At 42.8% G+C, this 18,564-nt stretch overlaps 3 protein-coding genes and 1 long non-coding RNA gene across 4 annotated transcripts in view; 2 read left to right on the forward strand and 2 right to left on the reverse strand.

The window, feature by feature from the left end:
- hey2 (hes-related family bHLH transcription factor with YRPW motif 2) overlaps nt 1-5,999 on the forward strand; it is a 6,709-nt gene extending 710 nt beyond the window's left edge. The window contains exons 1-5 of the mRNA XM_061051443.1: nt 1-85; nt 1,863-1,947; nt 2,038-2,121; nt 2,223-2,304; nt 4,019-5,999. The exon at nt 1-85 is cut by the window's left edge and continues 710 nt beyond it. Coding sequence (XP_060907426.1) covers nt 1-85; nt 1,863-1,947; nt 2,038-2,121; nt 2,223-2,304; nt 4,019-4,677 — 995 coding nt within the window. The 3' untranslated portion in view covers nt 4,678-5,999. The remainder of the gene's footprint in view (nt 86-1,862; nt 1,948-2,037; nt 2,122-2,222; nt 2,305-4,018) is intronic.
- Nucleotides 6,000-7,315: 1,316 nt separating this feature from the next.
- LOC132985479 (lactoylglutathione lyase-like) lies at nt 7,316-11,050 on the reverse strand. The gene is made up of 6 exons (XM_061052886.1): nt 10,805-11,050; nt 8,929-9,011; nt 8,579-8,719; nt 8,018-8,085; nt 7,840-7,929; nt 7,316-7,561 (listed from the first exon to the last, which is right to left on the reverse strand). Exons 1-6 carry the CDS (start codon nt 10,997-10,999, stop codon nt 7,467-7,469), a joined length of 672 nt encoding a protein of 223 aa, XP_060908869.1. The 5' UTR covers nt 11,000-11,050; the 3' UTR covers nt 7,316-7,466.
- LOC132985497 (uncharacterized) lies at nt 9,253-9,724 on the forward strand. The gene is made up of 3 exons (XR_009675054.1): nt 9,253-9,357; nt 9,479-9,569; nt 9,644-9,724. It is a non-coding gene; the product is annotated as an uncharacterized LOC132985497 (long non-coding RNA).
- A 3,083-nt stretch (nt 11,051-14,133) lies between the features above and the next one.
- On the reverse strand, nt 14,134-16,560 carry LOC132984593 (tripartite motif-containing protein 16-like). The gene has a single exon (XM_061051444.1). It carries the CDS (start codon nt 16,519-16,521, stop codon nt 14,854-14,856), a length of 1,668 nt encoding a protein of 555 aa, XP_060907427.1. The 5' UTR covers nt 16,522-16,560; the 3' UTR covers nt 14,134-14,853.
- Nucleotides 16,561-18,564: the final 2,004 nt, after the last annotated feature.

Here is an 18,564-nt window from a genome sequence, read left to right on the forward strand (position 1 = left end):
TGAAGCGGCCGTGTGAGGAGAGCAGCTCCGCGGAGAGCGACGTGGAGGAGAGCATCGACGTGGGCAGAGAGAGCGTTTATCCCGGGTGAGTGAGTGAGGAGCGACAGGTGTCTCAGGTGTCCTGCTGACGAGATTCAATCCATAAAATCTGTCTAACTATATGAAATATTAATTTAAAACATTCTGTTGGGGCCCTGGGCAAAAATCAATTGGGGGCCCCTCCGACCAGCGTTCACGTCTACCAACGCTTCCTCCTCTTCCTCGTTTGTTTTTTCTCTCCCGTAGACCGATAATTCATCTTCATTTTTCTTTGTTGACTTTCATTAACAAACTTTGGTGGCTGCAAAACTTAGCAGGACAACGAGGATGAGTGCTGTCAGATGGGGCCCCCGTTAGGGAGGTTTCCTAGTGTCGTTGCAAAATGTTCACATTTTGAGCCGTTGCTTTGGTTTAAGTTTGTTAGCCCTCAGTTTCCTGCCTTTTGCCTGTCGACAAGCAGGATGCTTTCAGAAAACCTGAAGGATCAGTTTGTGTGTTTTATTGTTTTTTTGCACAGTAAAAAAAATAAATATGTAAAGAGAATATTCAGTGCGCGAGGAGGCAGAAAACTCACAGAGCTTATTTGAAGCATACACCTAAAACATGATCTAATTAAGATGCACGTTTTAAAATAAATGAATAAACTGAATACAGTAACTATGACAAACAAAAAGCAGAGGATGTGAATATTCTGATTGATTCCATTATTGTGTCATTCATAAACATTCAAGACAGCGTTATTAATACACACAGACCAAAAGCAGACACTTATTTATAATAACCAACATGTTTGTTTGAAACATGTTTGTTTGGTTTCATCTCTTTGTTCTGTCATATGTTTTGTACCGTCTGACATCCAAACTGCTCCATTAATTTTGAAAAAGACCAAGTCCTTTGAGTTTTCTGTTGTATCTTTTTCATAAAAAATAAATCTCTTTGGTTAAAAAAAATCTGAAATTTGGGTCGCAATTTCTTAGTGTGGGGTCCTGAGCCTAGACCAGTTGAGAACCAGTGTCCTCCAGGCTTTAGAGACAAACATGGCCGACTTATAAAACATTGAAATTTCTTGCAAAATATTTTGATGTCTTTTTTTGATTGTTTTGAAATCCCATGTGATCTTTAATTTGCTCATTTAAGTCCCTTCTGTAATGTGTATGTTTCTTTGTCCTGTTTGTTCAAAAATGTAATAAAAAATATATGTATATAAAACATAGAAATGAATAAACGTGTTCCACCCTGTCATCAACAGAGATCCACTACATGTCAGTTTTCTGAGCGTGTGAATGTTAAAAATGTCTCCAGATAACTTTACAAATCATGATTGATTATTTGGTCTCTGTGTTGAGATGGATCCATCAACCGGTCCCTCTCACAGTAAAGAAAACGTTCCCTCAGTCCGGTTCTGAATCTTTGTTTTTTAAAGACTGAGGTTCTGATGCGTGGCTTTCTCTTCTGAATCTTTTCTGGACGTTGGTCTTGTTCTAGTCCTTGAAATCAGTCTTTTTGAAGGTCTCGGTCTCAGACTGGGCGGACTCCAGATTTTGAAATTGGTCTTGATCCCTAAATGACTCGGTCAAGTCCTGCCTTGGTCTTGGTCTAGTCTTGGTCTTGGTCTCGATTCCTAAATATCTTGGTCTTGTCGTGGTCTCGGAGCCCTCTGGTCTTGGTCAGTCTGGTCTTGGTCAGTCTGGTCTTGGTCAGTCTGGTCTTGACTACAAAACTACTTTTGGCCCTTCTCTAGTTTTTTTAAATCTTTGTTCTGGTCTCTGCTGAATCAGAACTACTGAATTGTGTTTTTATAAAATGATCATTTTGCATTTCAGGCACATGACGTCGTCTTTCCCAGGATGTGGATCACCGATGACCACGACCCCGACACAAGTGATGGCGAGGAAGAAACGCAGAGGGGTGAGGTCATTGAAAGCACCACGGATGTTCTGAGAGGTGGTTTTAAGATGTTTTAATCCCGGATGTTCTTCGTTTCTTTGACCCGTTCAGATCATCGAGAAGAGACGCAGAGACAGAATCAACAACAGTCTGTCCGAGTTACGGCGGCTCGTCCCCACCGCCTTCGAGAAGCAGGTGAGACGACCTCTTTGTAACCTGCGACCTCGGATAGAAACCAGGAAGTAGACTGTTCAATAATGGAATCTTCCGCTCAATCTGAACTTCTGTTGTTTCAGGGTTCGGCCAAACTGGAGAAGGCAGAGATTCTGCAGATGACTGTGGATCATCTTAAAGTTCTGCAGGCCTCAGGAGGGAAAGGTAAAGACGACTCTGCTGAACAGGAACAGGAAGTTCACACGTTTAAGACACAAAGCAGAGGGAGACACCTAAACTTAAAGGAGCAGTATGTAACTATCCCCTAGTGGTTAAAATATGTACTGCAGTCTAAATTCTAAACATCATAGAGAGCTGTCTCCCCCCCCCTCCTCTCTAGAGTCCATGCTCACTCAGGTCACCATGTGGTGGACTCTGAAGCTTCAGTGTTTATCCAGCTCTGCATGGGTCTGTAAACCTTTCTGTGTTCTAACCTCTCTCCATTTTTCAAAAGCATCTCCAATATTGATCCTAGTTTGAGCACATTTCTGCTCGTGGAGCTTATTAGAAAGCGAGCGGAAAGCAGAGGCAGTAAACTGCTCGAGTGATGTTTATGGTCTATATTTGGTTTTTGGTCTCGGGTCTGTCTCGGCCTCAGTTAGTGTGGTCACGATTACGACACAAAGATCCTGATCTCAAAGGGTTAATTATACCCGGTTAAAAAAAGTAATAACATTTTTTTTTAAATTCTACCAGAATGTCCTTAATTTATTTCAAAATAAAAGCAGGGTTGAATTCAAACAGCAAGTAAAATATTCTCAGCTTAAGACAGAACAAACTTTCAAAATAAAAGCCTGACAATTTTTTATTTTTAGATGCGAGATCAAATTATTTAAAAAAACATGCAATTACCAACTTGTTTCATTTTGATTCACTGTTGAACTTTAACGATTAACCGCGATCAAAAATTGTAACCCAACTTTATTCATTGGTGTCAGATTATTTCTAACATGATGGTGATGAACGCTGGTCGTAGGGATGTTTAACCTTTCACCCCAACAGACGGTAGAATCACCACTGGCTGAAAGTAAAACGTGAAGCAATGCACAACACTGATTGGTCCCCTTACACTCTGGAGATCCTGCTCAACCCCACAGACCCCGGATCATAGAGACTAAACCAAATCAGGGTTTGTGTCTGTGGAGTTTACACCCAAACTTTATTTTCTGTCACGACGTGCAGGCCGACGATACTGTCTGAGTTCTGTCAGAGATCGCTGTTTGAAGCATGAGGTGTCGTTCAAACCGCCTGTCAATCAACAGTTCAGTGTGTGTGTGTGTGTGTGTGTGTGTGTGTGTGTGTGTGTGTGTGTGTGTGTGTGTGTGTGTGTGTGTGTGACACAGGGAGGTGGTGAGTCCATGGGAAAGCTCAGCGGGGATAAAAGCACCACTTGACCCTGAGCAGCGCTGTTTGCTTTCATAAAGCCGGCGGGGGGACGTAGGGGGGGGGTCAGTCCTAGCTGCGTTCACAGGCCGCCTCTCTCTGCAACGCTTGCAGAACACATTTTTACTTTCTGCTCATAATTCAGCACTTCCGGTGTGACCTTAATGCCCCCCCCCCCTTTATAGTTTTTACAGCGCACTTTTTAGCATCTCATTTTAAATCTCCTTCAGGCTCTGTGGGATGTTCTACTCATCTTTTTTCTCTGATAGCTGCTTTCACACTTTCAAAAAACTCCTTAAAAAAGTCAGCTAGAAGTGTGCAGCACTTGAGTCTTTATATATATATATATGTATATGTATCGTTTTAATATGGGACCTAATGGGGACTGACTCACTTTTGCAGTCAGCCTCAAGTGGACACTCAGGGAACTGCACTTTTTGTTTTTTTCCTTCTGTGTTTGCTTTATTTTTTAACATCATAGGTCATCTGTCTGCAGGTTATTTGGACGCCCACGCTCTGGCTCTGGACTTCCTGTCTCTTGGCTTCAGGGAGTGTATGACAGAGGTTTCCCGCTACCTGAGCGCCGTGGAGGGCCTGGACTCTGGCGACCCGCTACGCTCCCGCCTCCTCTCCCACCTCTCATCCTGCGCCTCGCAACGAGAAGCCGCCGCCCTCACCATGACCTCATCACACCCCCACCTCCAGCAGCCGCCTCACCCTTTCCCTCACCCCTTCCACCACCACCACTGGGCCGCTGCAGTCGCAACTGCGGCTGCGTTTCGACCCGCCGCCGCCGCACCGTACGGACTGAGCGGGCTCTCTGTTTCTCCTGATGCTGGAGGAGGCGGAGCCCCCCTATCACAGCGCTGCGTAGCCTCCTACGCAGACTCCACCTCCTCCTCCCCTCCCTCCTCGTCTCTGATGCTGCCCTGCGCCCCCGCTCCTCTCTCGGCCTCCCTCCTCTCTCTCTCGGCGTCCTTCCCCATCGCCCTCCACTCAGCTTTCCCCCTTCTCCCCGCCTGCTCCTTCACCTCCTCCGCCACCGCCAGTCCTCCCATCTCCTCCTCCTCCTCCTCCTCCTCCTCCTCCTCACACACTCCTCTCAGCAGCAGTAAACCGTACAGGCCGTGGGGGACCGAGGTCGGAGCTTTCTGACACACACTAACTCCTGATATTTTGACAAACTGACACCTTTAACAGCCTGGAAACACGTAAACCAGCACTGAACACATTTCTTATAAACACTTTTTGATCTGGTAACGAGTTAACGTTTGAGCTGCTTGTGACTGTGACAGATTTACAATGTACTTCATCCACTCAACTTTTAACATCTTTATCATTAAACCCCCTGAAAGACTAAAAATCAGAATACCTGCTGAAGAGATTTCTGTTTGTTTTGCACCCCAAACTTTTCCATGTTGCTGCTCCTCCTAACCCTGATAGGAACTTTAGAAGGAAGGAGCCACACAACATTTAGGTTTCAGTCTTTGTCTTGGATTTAATGTGCAACCACCACACATAGAATTTTCTATTTTTACACAGCGGGAAGTTTGACTGCACTTGCTGCCACCGCGTCCCGACCTCATATGAGCAGAAGAAAAAGAATGGATGGATTTCACTGTGCAGCACTTTTAAAAACAAGGGTCAACAAAGTGCTTTAACACGTGCAGACGCAAACATATGAACAAAGAATAAGAACACAAACAATATCTGTAACCTAGGCAACATGCAGCCCTGAAAATATCCTGATCATGTCAGGAGGGCTGCTCCTCACTTCAACATGTTTCCTTAAAGGTGACATATCCTCCTCCTCATTTTAAAAAAAAAGTGTAAATAAGTGTCAGAGCTCCTCTTCAACATGTGTGTGAAGTTTCTTGTTCTAAATCCACTCTGATCCTGTATTTGATCATGTCTATAAACCCCTCTATTTCAGCCCTGCTCAGAACAGGCTGTTTCTGTGTCTGTACCTTTAAATATGTAAATGAGCTGTGTCTGACCACGCCCCCTCTCTGGAAGGGCTTGGGTGTACTCGGTCTTTCTCGCTCCATGTCCTATTGTTTACAGTGAGAAGGCAGACTCAGAGGGCAGAACAAACACCTAGCTGTGGGAGTGTCACCCACCTGGGGGAGGGGCTACTGCCCTTTGTGATGTCATGAAGGGAAAATCTCCAAACGGCCTGTTTGAGCACACATTTTCTGAAAAGTGAGCAGACAGAAGACGGAGAGGATGGACTTTTCTCATCATTGGGGGGTTTGTAGACAGACTAGAGACACATGTTAGAGGAACATGGAGAAGAGGATTTTAGAGAATATGTGACCTGATTTTATAGTAAGGTTATTTTATCTTTTCAGTCCCTACAGATCTCACTGATTGGTCCTTTAAATCATGTTCCACTTGTTTCATCATCGGCTCTGTTGGTGTGACTCGTCACTGAGTGTGTGTGTGTTTCTACAAATAAACATGAAGTAACAACTTGACTGCTGTTGTGAAAAGTTGCAGCTTGTTTTTTTATAGATAGAAGAAGAAATCCTTTATTGATCCTGTGAGGGGAAATTCACTTTTTTGTTGAGACGTGCACCACACACACATGCTGAAATACTGTTATTGCAAATTTTGCACATTTTGAGCCACTGTGTTTTAAAGTTTGTCAGACCTCGGGGGGGCAGTCGTCTTCCTTGCCTGTTGACGAGCAGCACACGTTTACCCACTCCTCCTCTGCCTTCATCCTGCAGTTGATTTACGCTCTAAAAAATCGGTGCTGCAGCCGTTAAATCGTGCAGAGAAGAAGACGGCGTCACTTCCAGCTGAATGGAGGATTAACGAGCTGACAGGCCTGGGAACGGCACCGCAGGCCGTAAATCCACCCCGGTCAGCCGACACGGTTCTCACGCCAGGACGCCGCTTTGAAGTGACCGGCGAGTAAATTAGCTGACATGAAGCGGTCAGAGCCAGCCACACACACACACACACACACACACACACACACAAGACGGTTTGGTTCTTAGTGTCTGTCCTGTGTGTGAGAGAAACTTCTGTTTAACGGCTGTAAAATCACACAAACTTAAGAGTCTTTTATGTGATAAAACGGTTGCTATGACGACCGGATCAAACTGATTTATCTCCCACATTCCTCAACATCTCTTGACTCATGTGTTCAGTTCAGATGCAGCAGGACCAGAAATTATGTCTGTTTTTAATCCATAATGTACAAAGCCTACATTACCCACAATGCAACAGGTTTGTTGATCATTCTCTTACATCAGCTGGTAATGTAGCCGGATGTAGCCTAGCAAGGAGATGAGCTAGCAGCGAGCTTTAGGGGTCTCATAATACTTTTTTATAACTCGCCCCCTACTGAGCTCATACCGCCAATCAACACTGACTCGAGTGACATCACCTGAGGAAAGCGGAGGCAGTAAACTGCGGCTTTTTAGGTCGGGTACAATCACTTCTATCTGAACCACTTCTCTTGCCCGCTTCCATCACTGCAACACCTGTTGACCTGATAACTGCTCTCATATCTGACAAACCGAGGGGCGTCCAAAACGGCCGTGTTTTGGGGGGGTCACCTTAAAAGCGCCTACCTTCTCTGGTCCAAACAAATCCAGAGCATTCAGGAGCAGAATCTAAAGTTAGAAGGAGGACATACTGGCTGCTGCATTGTTGTCAGAGAAGCCAGCACTTCAACATGTTTCCTTAATGATCAGATAGTAAGATACCTTTATCATCTCACTCTCTACACAGCTCACTGATTGGACCTTTAAACCTGCAACAAACTGAAGCAAAGCAAAAGTCGACAACTTTCTTTTTATTTTGTTCGTTTGGTTCCTTTTAAACAGTAACACATCAAAACAGGAAGTCTAACAGGAGCAGGATTCAAACATAAATCAGAGTTTATGAACGTATTAAAGGTTTGAGATGTAAAAAGTCTCTATGTGCGTGCATTAAGGCGACATTAGTGAGACCATTTTGTTGGGACTTAAAATCTCGATCCAGTAACCGTCAGGATCCTGGATGAAGGCCAGGTCCTTCATTTTACCTGAGGGAAGGGAGACATACTCACAGTTAGACAAACATTCAAGCTTTGAGTCCAACAGTGTGTGAAAATGTCCAACATCAGGCTGAACATCAAACACACACATACGTCTGTGTGAGTCAGAGCTCCACCTGCTGGTGAAAAAGTATATAAACTGGTGTTGTAGTCAAGACCTCCATAACCAAGACCAAGACATGCCTGAGACCAGAGTGCTCCGAGACCGAGTCAAGACCAAGACCATAAATATCCCTGAAAAATCCAGAGACACATGAAGGTCTCACCTGAGTCCGGCTTCTTTACAAACGTCACTTTTTGTTCTTCAAACAGTTTACAGGAGGCGTAAACGTTGGGGACAGCGATTCCAATGTGACCTGAAAGGAGACACACGGTCTTTAAAAGAACATTCAAATCAAACAGATAAACTGATAAAAGAAGTTTAAACCATCGTAAACTTCTCACCGAATCCTCGCGGCTCGTTGTTCCCGTTGTGGTACGACAGACTTTCATCGAGCTCTGAGCCCCAGTTACTGACACACGGAGAAAAGATGACCCTCGTTACAAACAGACTTTCTACATTTCATTTATCAGAAGTTTTTATCAACAGAGACGAACATCAGAGAACAAGAACAACACAAACAAGGAGAGAGAGAGGAAGAGACAACAACAGGAAGTACAAACAAACAGCTTTAAGTCTGACTGGACACACAGGTGCTGACAGGAAGTGACCACAGGTGCTGACAGGAAGTGACCTGAGGCAGAGCACAGGTGCTGACAGGAAGTGACCAGAGGCAGAGCACAACATCGTCAGTTGTGCTTGAGAGTTCTAATCAGTATCAAAAACATCCTGAATATCATCATCATTAAGTTAGTAGGTATTCATAAAGAGCTGGGTCTTTAGCTTTTTCTTAAAGACCAGATCAGACTTTCATTGGCAGAGCGTAGTGGGGGGGGGGGAGTGTAGACCTGGATCAGAGAGTTAAAGTAAGGAGGAGATGTTTTTTTTCTGCTCTCTATACGTACTGTGTGAGCTCGATGGTGGCTCTGCGAGAAAACGTCCACGCCGTCCTCTCTTTAATGTCAGCCGGGATGTCTGATTTTTCCTCGTAACCCAGGAAATAAAGAGTGAACCTCATGGAGGGGAAGTCGATCTTCTGCAGCAAACTGGAAAACACATGAGGGGAAGGTTTCCAGAGTCATTGTGTTATATTTTACAGATATCTGACTTTCATGATGTGTATTTGTTGTTGCTCTAAATCGTGTTTCGATGCTTTGGCAGTTTTTTATTCTACTAAACTTTGCAGCTGAAAAAAGGACGTTGAGATTTGAATGATTCAGACAAACAGGTCTTGCAGGTTGAGCGTCAGACTCACGTCATGCCCAGGATTCGAGTGTAGAAGTTGAGAGATTTGGCCGGATCTTTGACCCTCAGCATCGTCTGCTGCATCATGTAATCCTGCACAAACAAAAGAGACAGTGGGGGGGGGGGGATGAAACGTTTGCAGCTTTAACGAGCGTTCAGCCTTTAGCGTGTCGTTTTGGTTTGGTCGTACATTCTGGGTTTCAAACCTCGTCTTTCTCTTCTTCTGTAACTTAAGTTGTGGCATTGTTTGGTTACCACGGAGACATAATGTTCATCTTAACTAAGTGGAAACCTTCAGTGATAAATGAAGACAATGATGAAGTGAAAAATCCTGCAGTTCCTCAAGTGTCCACTAGAGGCTGGCTGTAGAAGCACAGGAAGTCACATACACACCCATTCTAAAAAGATAGTTAAGAGGTAGTAAACAGGAAGTGAACATGTAGTTAACAGGTAGTTACCACGATGTAAACAGGTAGTAAATAGGAAATAATCAAGAAGTAAACAGGAAGTTAACAGGAAGTGATCAGGTAGTAAACAGGAAGTGAACTTTTAGTTAACAGGTAGTAACCAGGAAGTAAACAGGGAGAAAACAGGAAGTGAACAGGGAGTAAACAGGAAGTAAACAGGTAGTAAACAGGAAATAAACAAGAAGTAAACAGGAAGTGATCAGGTAGTAAACAGGAAGTGAACAGGTAATTAACAGGTAGTTACCACGATGTAAACAGGTAGTAAACAGGAAGTGAACAGGGAGTAAACAGGAAGTGAACAGGTGGTAAACAGGAAATAAACAAGAAGTAAACAGGAAGTTAACAGGAAGTGATCAGGTAGTAAACAGGAAGTGAACATGTAGTTAACAGGTAGTTATCACGATGTAAACAGGAAGTGAACAGGTAGTAAATAGGAAATAAACAGGAAGTAAACAGGAAGTGAACAGGTAGTAAATAGGAAATAAACAAGAATTAAACAGGAAGTTAACTGGAAGTGATCAGGTAGTGAACAGGTTGTAAACAGGAAGTGAACATGTAGTTAACAGGAAGTGAACATTTAGTAAACAGGAAGTGAACATTTAGTAAACAGGAAGTGAACATTTACTTAACTGGGAGTAAACAGGAAGTAAACAGGTAGTAAATAGGAAATAAACAAGAAGTAAACAGGAAGTTAACTGGAAGTGATCAGGTAGTTAACAGGAAGTGAACATGTAGTTAACAGGAAGTGAACACTTAGTAAACAGGAAGTGAACATTTAGTAAACAGGAAGTGAACACTTAGTAAACAGGAAGTGAACATTTAGTAAACAGGGAGTAAGCAGGAAGTGAACACTTAGTAAACAGGAAGTGAACACTTGGATTTTTAGTCTTTTGGCTTCAAACGGAGTGATGTAACAGCTGTTTCTGTTTAAAACGCTTCTAACTCTTTTTCAGAGTAACTGCAGACGGCTGCAGGTGAGGCTGTAATGTCTGGTACATAGTGACTGACTGATCAAAGTGTGTCCTCTAGAAGTTGTTGTCTTTGTCCCTGACAGGCTCAGGTAGTGATTCTCAGAGTGTGACATCATGACAGGAAGGATCCCTGCAGAGGAAGATGAACTAGAAACAGCTGAGCCACCAGAGTCTGGGTGATACTTGTTAAACACAAGGTGTCTCCTTCCACAACGTTCCTTACAGAGATGATTTCAGCCTTTACAGGAGTATAAATCCTCCTCTGTGTGGAGCGGTTTAACAGACTCTCTGTACAACATGTTAAAGTGTGTGAACCGACATTCTGCCAACAGGTTAGACTGCATTACAAGCTCACCGCCCCGCCTGCAGCCGGAGCACAGAGACGAGAAAGAGAACTTCAAGAAAAGACACATTCAGAAGATCAGATGTTTCAAAGGTAGACAGTCACCTTTGTGATGGGGTCTCCTTCCTTACAGGCGGCAGACACGGCCTCGTCCGACAGTCCTCTTTTGCCCTCCATGGCTCTGATCACACTGATGAGCAAACACACACAAACACACACACACACACGGGTTCCTCCCTCCGGTGCACACACTCCTTCTGTGCTGCCTTCAGGTGTGGCTCGGAAAATATACAATAACATAGGAATTTTTGTGCGGTTCTCCCTCAGTCAGGTTCTACAAAAAAGTTTAAATGATATATAAAATAGAATAGCATTATCAGAAGAAAAAAAAAAAGAGTAGAAAAGTACAAATAAATAAGTTGTAGTAACAGCTAAGTAAAATAAAATAAACTGTACAGAAGTTATACACTGTATTAAAGCAAAGATATAACACAACAAAATAAGAAAGGGGAACACTGAACAATGAAATGAAAATATAAATATGTTTTCTTGTCTCTACATCTTTTATTGCACCTGAGGTTATTGCACACATATTTTTCACATTATATAAGAATATCATGACTAGAGTTGTCAGGATGTTTAAACTTTGATATAGTTCCAGTAAAAATCAGACGATATCTAAACCCGCTTCAATCAAAAAAGGCATCAAAAATAGAAGTGCTAGACATCCAATGTTGGATCATTTCTTTAAAAAAAACAAAAAACAAAAGAAGTCCGGATGAAAAACTCAGCCGATCTTTTTGTCTGACTCTTCTCCTCTGCTCCTAAATGTTTCACGTTGAGAGTTCAGGCAAAGGAGAGGAAGTCAGAGCTCTTCCAGTTTAGACATTTCTGACTGAACCTGAAGGCAGCAGCAGCAGCAGCAGCAGGGGAGTGATCACAGAGCTGCTGCTGCCTTCAGGTTCAAAAGAAACGCCCAGAGCGCTGATGATGGGACTGTGATCTTTACAGGTTAAATTCCTGGGACACTTCTTCACACGGTGAGTTCACTGCTTCACAAAGCGTGGGAGGAATCAGGATTGGAAATATCTGTCAAGGTTGTGGGAAAACAAGGAACTGGACCTGAAGTGCAGAAGCTAAAAAAAATGATTTATTTAAAATAAAGACCAAAAGTCCACAACAAAAACTTACTACACAGAGACTAAATGGACACAGGGGTAATCAAACACAGGTGAGATTAATGACACAGGTGAAGACAATGAGGGCAATCACACTGGAGGGAAACACACAGAGGAAGGAATGAACATAAGACAAGAAACACTGAGGAGAACTACAAAATAAATACATGAAACACTGAAGACACTGTAGAATGAAAACTTAAGAAACACTAGAACATAGAGGGAAGAATGAGACCTGAAAGATCAAAACCATCTAAACTGTGAAAAACTAAACTAAACATAACAAATCATGACAATATCAAAAACACAGTGAACACCTCTGCTCTTCATTTTTAGGAAAATTACATTTTTATGATAAATAAACCTCCTTTATATTTAAAAACCACCATGTTTGTTACTCTGACATTAAGACAGAGCATGTTGACGTCTTGTCATAAAGCCTGCGGGGAAACAGAGGAGAAGAATGCAGCTGCAGGTCTGAACATGAAGCTCACAGATATGCAGGTGAGGGAGGGAGGGGGAGGGGATGCAGACTGATGCTGACACACCCCGACTCTGGATCAGATTTAATCCCCCTGAGCAGATACAAGCCCCGCCCTGAAAACGTGGATACCAAACACACATGAGGGCTGGAAGGTGACGGCCCCTCTGCACTGATGAGTTTACTGGTGCTTGATTTCTGGGTGAGCCTGCAGACAGGAGAGGAGACACACCTGGACCCGGTGAGCCTCGGGCTTAAATCAGAGCAGCAGTCGGTCTTTGGGAGACCCTCAGAGAGACTCTTATGACCCAAACTGTCTTTGCTGTTTGGTTTCTTTGTCTTTGGATTTACAGCACACACACCGTACACAACTGACTTCAAAGAATCATCAGTATGTCCTCCATCTTTGTCACGGTGTAATGGTGCATTCATGTGGTCTCGGAAGTACGGTAGCTGGGACGTGCAAAGCAAAATTACAAAGTGTTAAACACTTTTACAAAATGTGAGACAAATTTACATTTTGAAAAACTATTTTTACATTTTATGAAACAAAATTACAAAAACAAAAGCACTTACGAAGGACAAAACAAATTTACAAGATGTCAAACACTTTTACAATCGCTGAGACAAATTTACAAGAGGCAGAACACTTTTACCAGTCCCCAAACAAATTTACAAATGACAGAATCTTGACGGAAAGGGAATGTACCGCGACAAAACAAAACAAAATGACCCCTCACTCGATCACTTCCGGGTCACTTCCGACATTTGGTACATTCTCATTTTGTCAAGATTCTGTCGTTTGTAAATTTGTTTTATAAAATGTAAATGGGTTTTTTCCTTAGTATAAGTGTTTTGGTTTTGTAATTTTGTTTTCTAAAAATGTAAAAAGGTTTTTCAAAATGTAAATTTGTCTCACATTTGTAATTTTGTTTTGCACTCATCAGCCACCGTACAAATGAGATCCCTTCTTAAAAGTAACTTTAGTCGTTGTTATCGTGTTTATACTGTTAATGCACGTGTTGTACTATCTTGTAGTTTGTGTTGTTGAATGTATAAACTACATTCACTGCAGCATGTCAAAGTTATTAGTACTTTTCGTGTTAGCTAACCTACTACCTAGCATGCTAGCGAAACTTCTCTGTTCGCATACAGCGCAGAGGGGGTGGGAGACATTGCCATGGTAACAGCAAGCTCAGCCAATCAGAGACGTGGCTGTGACACTCGTGGGTGATGGGTTGTGAAGTTTTTTTCAAAGAGATATTAAAGATATTATGAAGAGATTTCTTCATACCGGGGTAGCTCGAGGTCAGTATATCTTGGATGGTTATTATGTTACAGCCAAAAATCAAATCCACTGTATGAGAGAATGAAGGAGATTTTTACTTCCTGCACCTCACTGTTGAGCTCTATGACCCCAGAGGAGGTTTGTGACCCTGTATAAACCAGCTATCTCAGAATGCTCCGTTTTGGTGTGTGTGTCTCTTTAAATGCAATGACCCCCCCCCGCCCCCCCCAGACTTATGCAGACCACAAACGAAGGACTGGATGGTTTATTTCACATGTTGTGGGTCAGTAGACTCTCAGGTTACACAGATAAATGTTCAGAAACACTGTAGAAGTGGATTTTTAATGATATGTCCCCTTTAAATGTTTTGACTTTTAACCTCATGATTTTGATTGAAAAAAATTCTCAACGAAGCCAAGTTTTAATTTTTTTTTTCAACTGGTGGAAATGGGCTTCCATAGTTTACAATGAAGACCAGAAGAAAACATTTAGTTCATGTGAGTTTATTCAGGATGTCAAACTTCAGTTTCTTCACACATCAAATCAGTAAAGTGTGTTCAATCATTTCATGAACACATTCACTTCATCCACACAATCACTTTGTTTGATCAGAATCTCTACTCACAGAAAACAATGATTTATCTCCTTATTGATTTAATCAGGAGGATTACATTTTTAAAACACCTCAGAGGACATTTTTACATCAGTTTGAATATGAACAACAACATTTATTCTGACTAACTCATTTCTTTAAGTCTGATTTTATAGATTTTCTACAAATGTACAAAGTGATGAGAAGAGAAAATCAGCATGAAAGAAAAGTTTGCTGCTCTCTCTCTCTCTCTCTCTCTCTCTTCAGACTCCTGAATCAGAACAGAAACAACAGAAAATATAAATGTATGAAAACAAATAATCAAACATGGAGAGAGGAGAGAAGTTGATATTTATCACTCAGAGAAATGTCAGTTCAGGTGAACAAAAGTCATCCTGAGCAGTGAAAGAGTCCACGGCTAAACAGACACAGGAAGGAGTGTCACTTAAAGACACTCAAACATTTACAGAACAGACGAGAAGAGGTCAAAGTACCGCCCATGAAGTTTGATTGACAGGTGACCACGATCAGATCTCAGCAACGAGCGTGGATAAAAATCAAGTTGAAGATTTAAAACACAACAAGTTAAACATCTGTCTCGTTAATGACTTCTGTCTATTTCAGTTTACACAACTCAGCAGAGTCTCCAACACACCTGTAAACCCAGAGTCCAGCATGTAGAGGCTGAGTGAATGTGGTCTGGACTCTGTGGAGGAGAGTCATGGTTTCAGAGATGCTGTAGAAGGACAGAATACCTGCTCTGTGATCCAGGTACACTCCTACTCTGGAGGACTGAGGACCTGAGACAAGAGTGCTGACATTGTTGTAATAAAAGTTATAACTGTTGTTGTCACAATCTAACCTCCAAGATTTGTCATTAAATCCAAATATACACTCACTCCCTGCTCTGCTGATATTCTTGTATGTGACTGCTACAGAAACTCGTCCTCTCCTCTCCACCTCCCAGTAACAACGTCCACTCAGACTCTCTTTACTCAGGACCTGATACCATGCAGTGAATCTGTCTGGGTGACTAGAATAAGGATGGGTCTGACTCGTGCGTGTTACTTTTCTGTTCCCATCAGATAATAACAGCTGTGTGTGAGCTGTGTTTGGATCCAGTGTGATGTCACATGAATATTTTAAGAACTCAGCTCTGGTCTTGGGTTCTGGTTCTGACAGTAAAACATCCACTTCAGTCACTGTCTGTGAGATGTTTGTCCATTTCTCTCTCAGGACGTCCTGTAGTTTATCTCTGACTTCTGACACAGCCGCTGTCACGTCCTCAAAGAACCTCAGAGGACGGATCTTGATGCTGGATGAGTGTGTAGATTCACTGAGTGGTGACAGTGAGGGGTAGTCGTGTAGAAACTGGTTGTGGTCCTGTGTGTGTGACAGCTTCTTCATCTCAGCGTCTCTCCTCTTCAGCTCAGTGATCTCCTGCTCCAGCTTCTCCTGAAGCTCTCTGACTCGACTCACTTCAGTTTGCTGCTGGGATCTGACCTGCTGCTTCACATCAGAGCGTCTTTTCTCCATGAGACGGATCAGCTCAGTGAACATCTTCTCACTGTTCCCCACTGTTTTATCAGCGGAGCCATTGATAGCCTTCACCTCCTGTTGGAGCAGCTTCACATCTTTCTCTCTGTCCTGGATTCTCTGCTGGATGTTTTGTCGACTCACCTCCAGCTCTCTCTGCTTCTCGCTCCTTTCTGCTGCAGCTGAGACTGTGTCATGACCTTTGTGTTCATCCATTAAACAGAGATAACAGATAGACTGCTGATCAGTACGACAGAATATCTTCATCACCTCATCATGACGAGAGCAGACGTTCTCCTGGAGCTTCTTGGAGGGCTCCACCAGCTTGTGTTTCTTAAATGGAGGTGCTTCAAAATGAGGCTGGAGGTGTTTCTCACAGTAAGAAGCCAGACACTGCAGACAGGACTTACAGGCTTTCAGTTTCCTCCTGGTGCAGACATCACAGGCCACATCTTCAGATCCAGCATAGCAGTGATCAGCAGGAGCAGCTTTGAGTCCAGTCTTCTTCAGCTCCTCCACTAAATCTGCCAACATGGTGTTTTTCCTCAGGTCAGGCCTCACTGTGAAGGTCTGTCTACACTGAGGGCAGCTGTAGACTGTCTTCTCATCCTCTGTATCCCAGTGGCTTTTAATACATTTCTTACAGTAACTGTGTCCACAGGAAAGAGTCACCGGATGCTTCAGGAGATCCAGACAGATCGAACAAGAGAAGGTTTCCCGGTCCAGCTGAACTCCTTTCTGCGCCATTTCTCCTCTCGGTAACAACAACTGTTTGAGATTCACTTCCTCATAACTGAAAACAAGTTTCACCTCTGATCTACAAAGCATGTGTCTGTGCATGTGACTGTGCAGGTGTTGTTGGTTACACCCATCCTCAAACTGTAGATCTAAAGGGGAGGGAACCATGAAGTATGAGGACAGAGTGCAGCAGGCTGTGTTTGAGAGCAGGAAGAAGAGGGAGGGCTGATAGAACTACGATTCATTCCAGGAAGAGGAGCGGTTTGAGAGAGATACTTGTTTACAACAGAGAACATTTCTCTTTTAAAAACACTTCTCCTTTCAGATTTTAGAAAAGGTGTCACACTCACTTTATTTCAAAATAAAAGCAGGGTTGAATATAAACATCAAGTAAAGTATACTCTCAGTATAAGGAGGTACAAAACTTCTAAATATTGTAGAATGATCGAGGGTCGAGTTACTTTTACCACGTATTCTGAACTAGAGGATCTTAGTGGGAGTGGCCTGCGGTGCTGTGCATTCTGGGAGTTCGTGTCTTTCATCCACATGAGCCAAAAAGACACTTTCTGCCTTTTCACGGCCAAAAAGGCACCAACTTCAAAATGTATTTCACATTTCTACATATATGACCCAATGTCAATACAGATTCATGTTTCAACGGGTGAAGTATCCCTTCAATGAGTTTGGGAGAATCTTCAGCTTTTGACAAACTTTAAGAGATTGCTTGTATAAAGATTTGCATATTTTTGAGAGCCTTAAAATGTCAGAATGACCAAACTTTAATCACTATAGCAAATTAATGAGCTGCCTGGATGAGCGGGTCCTACAACTTGGTCCTAATGCTGCGTTCATGTGCTGTCGGACAAATCGGAAAAACGAGTTCCCGAGTTGTAAAACGCACATGAACACCTGCTCAAGTCAGAACAACAACACGGAAAAGAATGAGGTGCATCTCGTGTTTATAAAAAAAACATAACTTTACTATGAACATCGTAACATTATGTCTGCATTGTATGTTTTGAAATATGGATCAGCATTGTAGATGTCTTTTAAAAATGTTCAGTCTGTAATAATCGTGTCTTTGTTAAATCACATAAAAATATAATCTGCAGAATAAAGAAACTTTTTGAGTCTTTCTGAAAGTGAACATTATGTTTAGATGTTCTTCCTTTATTATCGGGGTATCTGTCATTGTTGAGTTAATTCTCCCTCTGTTGGGTTAAAAACCCCTCCCCCTGTGTCACCCACCTGGGGGAGGGGTTACTGCCCTTTGTGATGTCACAAAGGGACAATCTGCAAACGGCCTGTTTAAGCACACATTTTCTGAGAAGACGGAGAGGATGGACTTTTCTCATGATTGGGGGGTTTGTAGACAGAATAGACAAACATGGTGAATATATATTTTACAGAGTATGTGACCTTTAAAGTGAAATAAAAAGCGGAGAAGAAGTTACTTAAATCTGAGCAGAGAATGAAGATAAACTGCTTCAACACTTTTGCAGTTTATCGTTCATCGTCCACTTTACGAATGCTTCCAGTAGTCAAACGATTCAAATGTTGATTTTATAAAATTAAAAACAAAAAGGATAATAATTAAAAAATTTTTACATGCACACATTATGAAGATACTCAGATCCTCCTCCACAATAACAATAAAAAGATGAAGTGAAGGTTGAGATCTCAGGTGGTGCTGATGGCGTTGGCGGTGGTGTCGTCATCTGCGGGCGGCCTTGCGGCTCTCCAGCAGCAGCACCACCAGGCGGCTCTTGAGCGACGGCAGCTTGTTGCTGTAGTTCTGCTGCAGGACGGACGTCAGCTTCCAGCGGAGACTCTGCAGGCTCAGCAGGGAGCCGCAGTCGGGAACGTTGAGCAGGGTGTGGAAGAAGTCCTGCTACGCTGTGGGGGTTCCTGACGGGCAGAAAAGAACACAGAAGGAAGATCTTAGATGGTGTAAGAGATTGAGATCCAATGGAGATGCAGCTTAACCCTCATGCATCACTATGGACATTTTTGGTCAAATGTTTCCTCTTCATCTGGTCATCATTTTGTCTG

Source organism: Labrus mixtus, chromosome 12 (assembly GCF_963584025.1).
Source record: "Labrus mixtus chromosome 12, fLabMix1.1, whole genome shotgun sequence".
In the NCBI taxonomy this organism is placed as follows: Eukaryota; Metazoa; Chordata; class Actinopteri; order Labriformes; family Labridae; genus Labrus; species Labrus mixtus.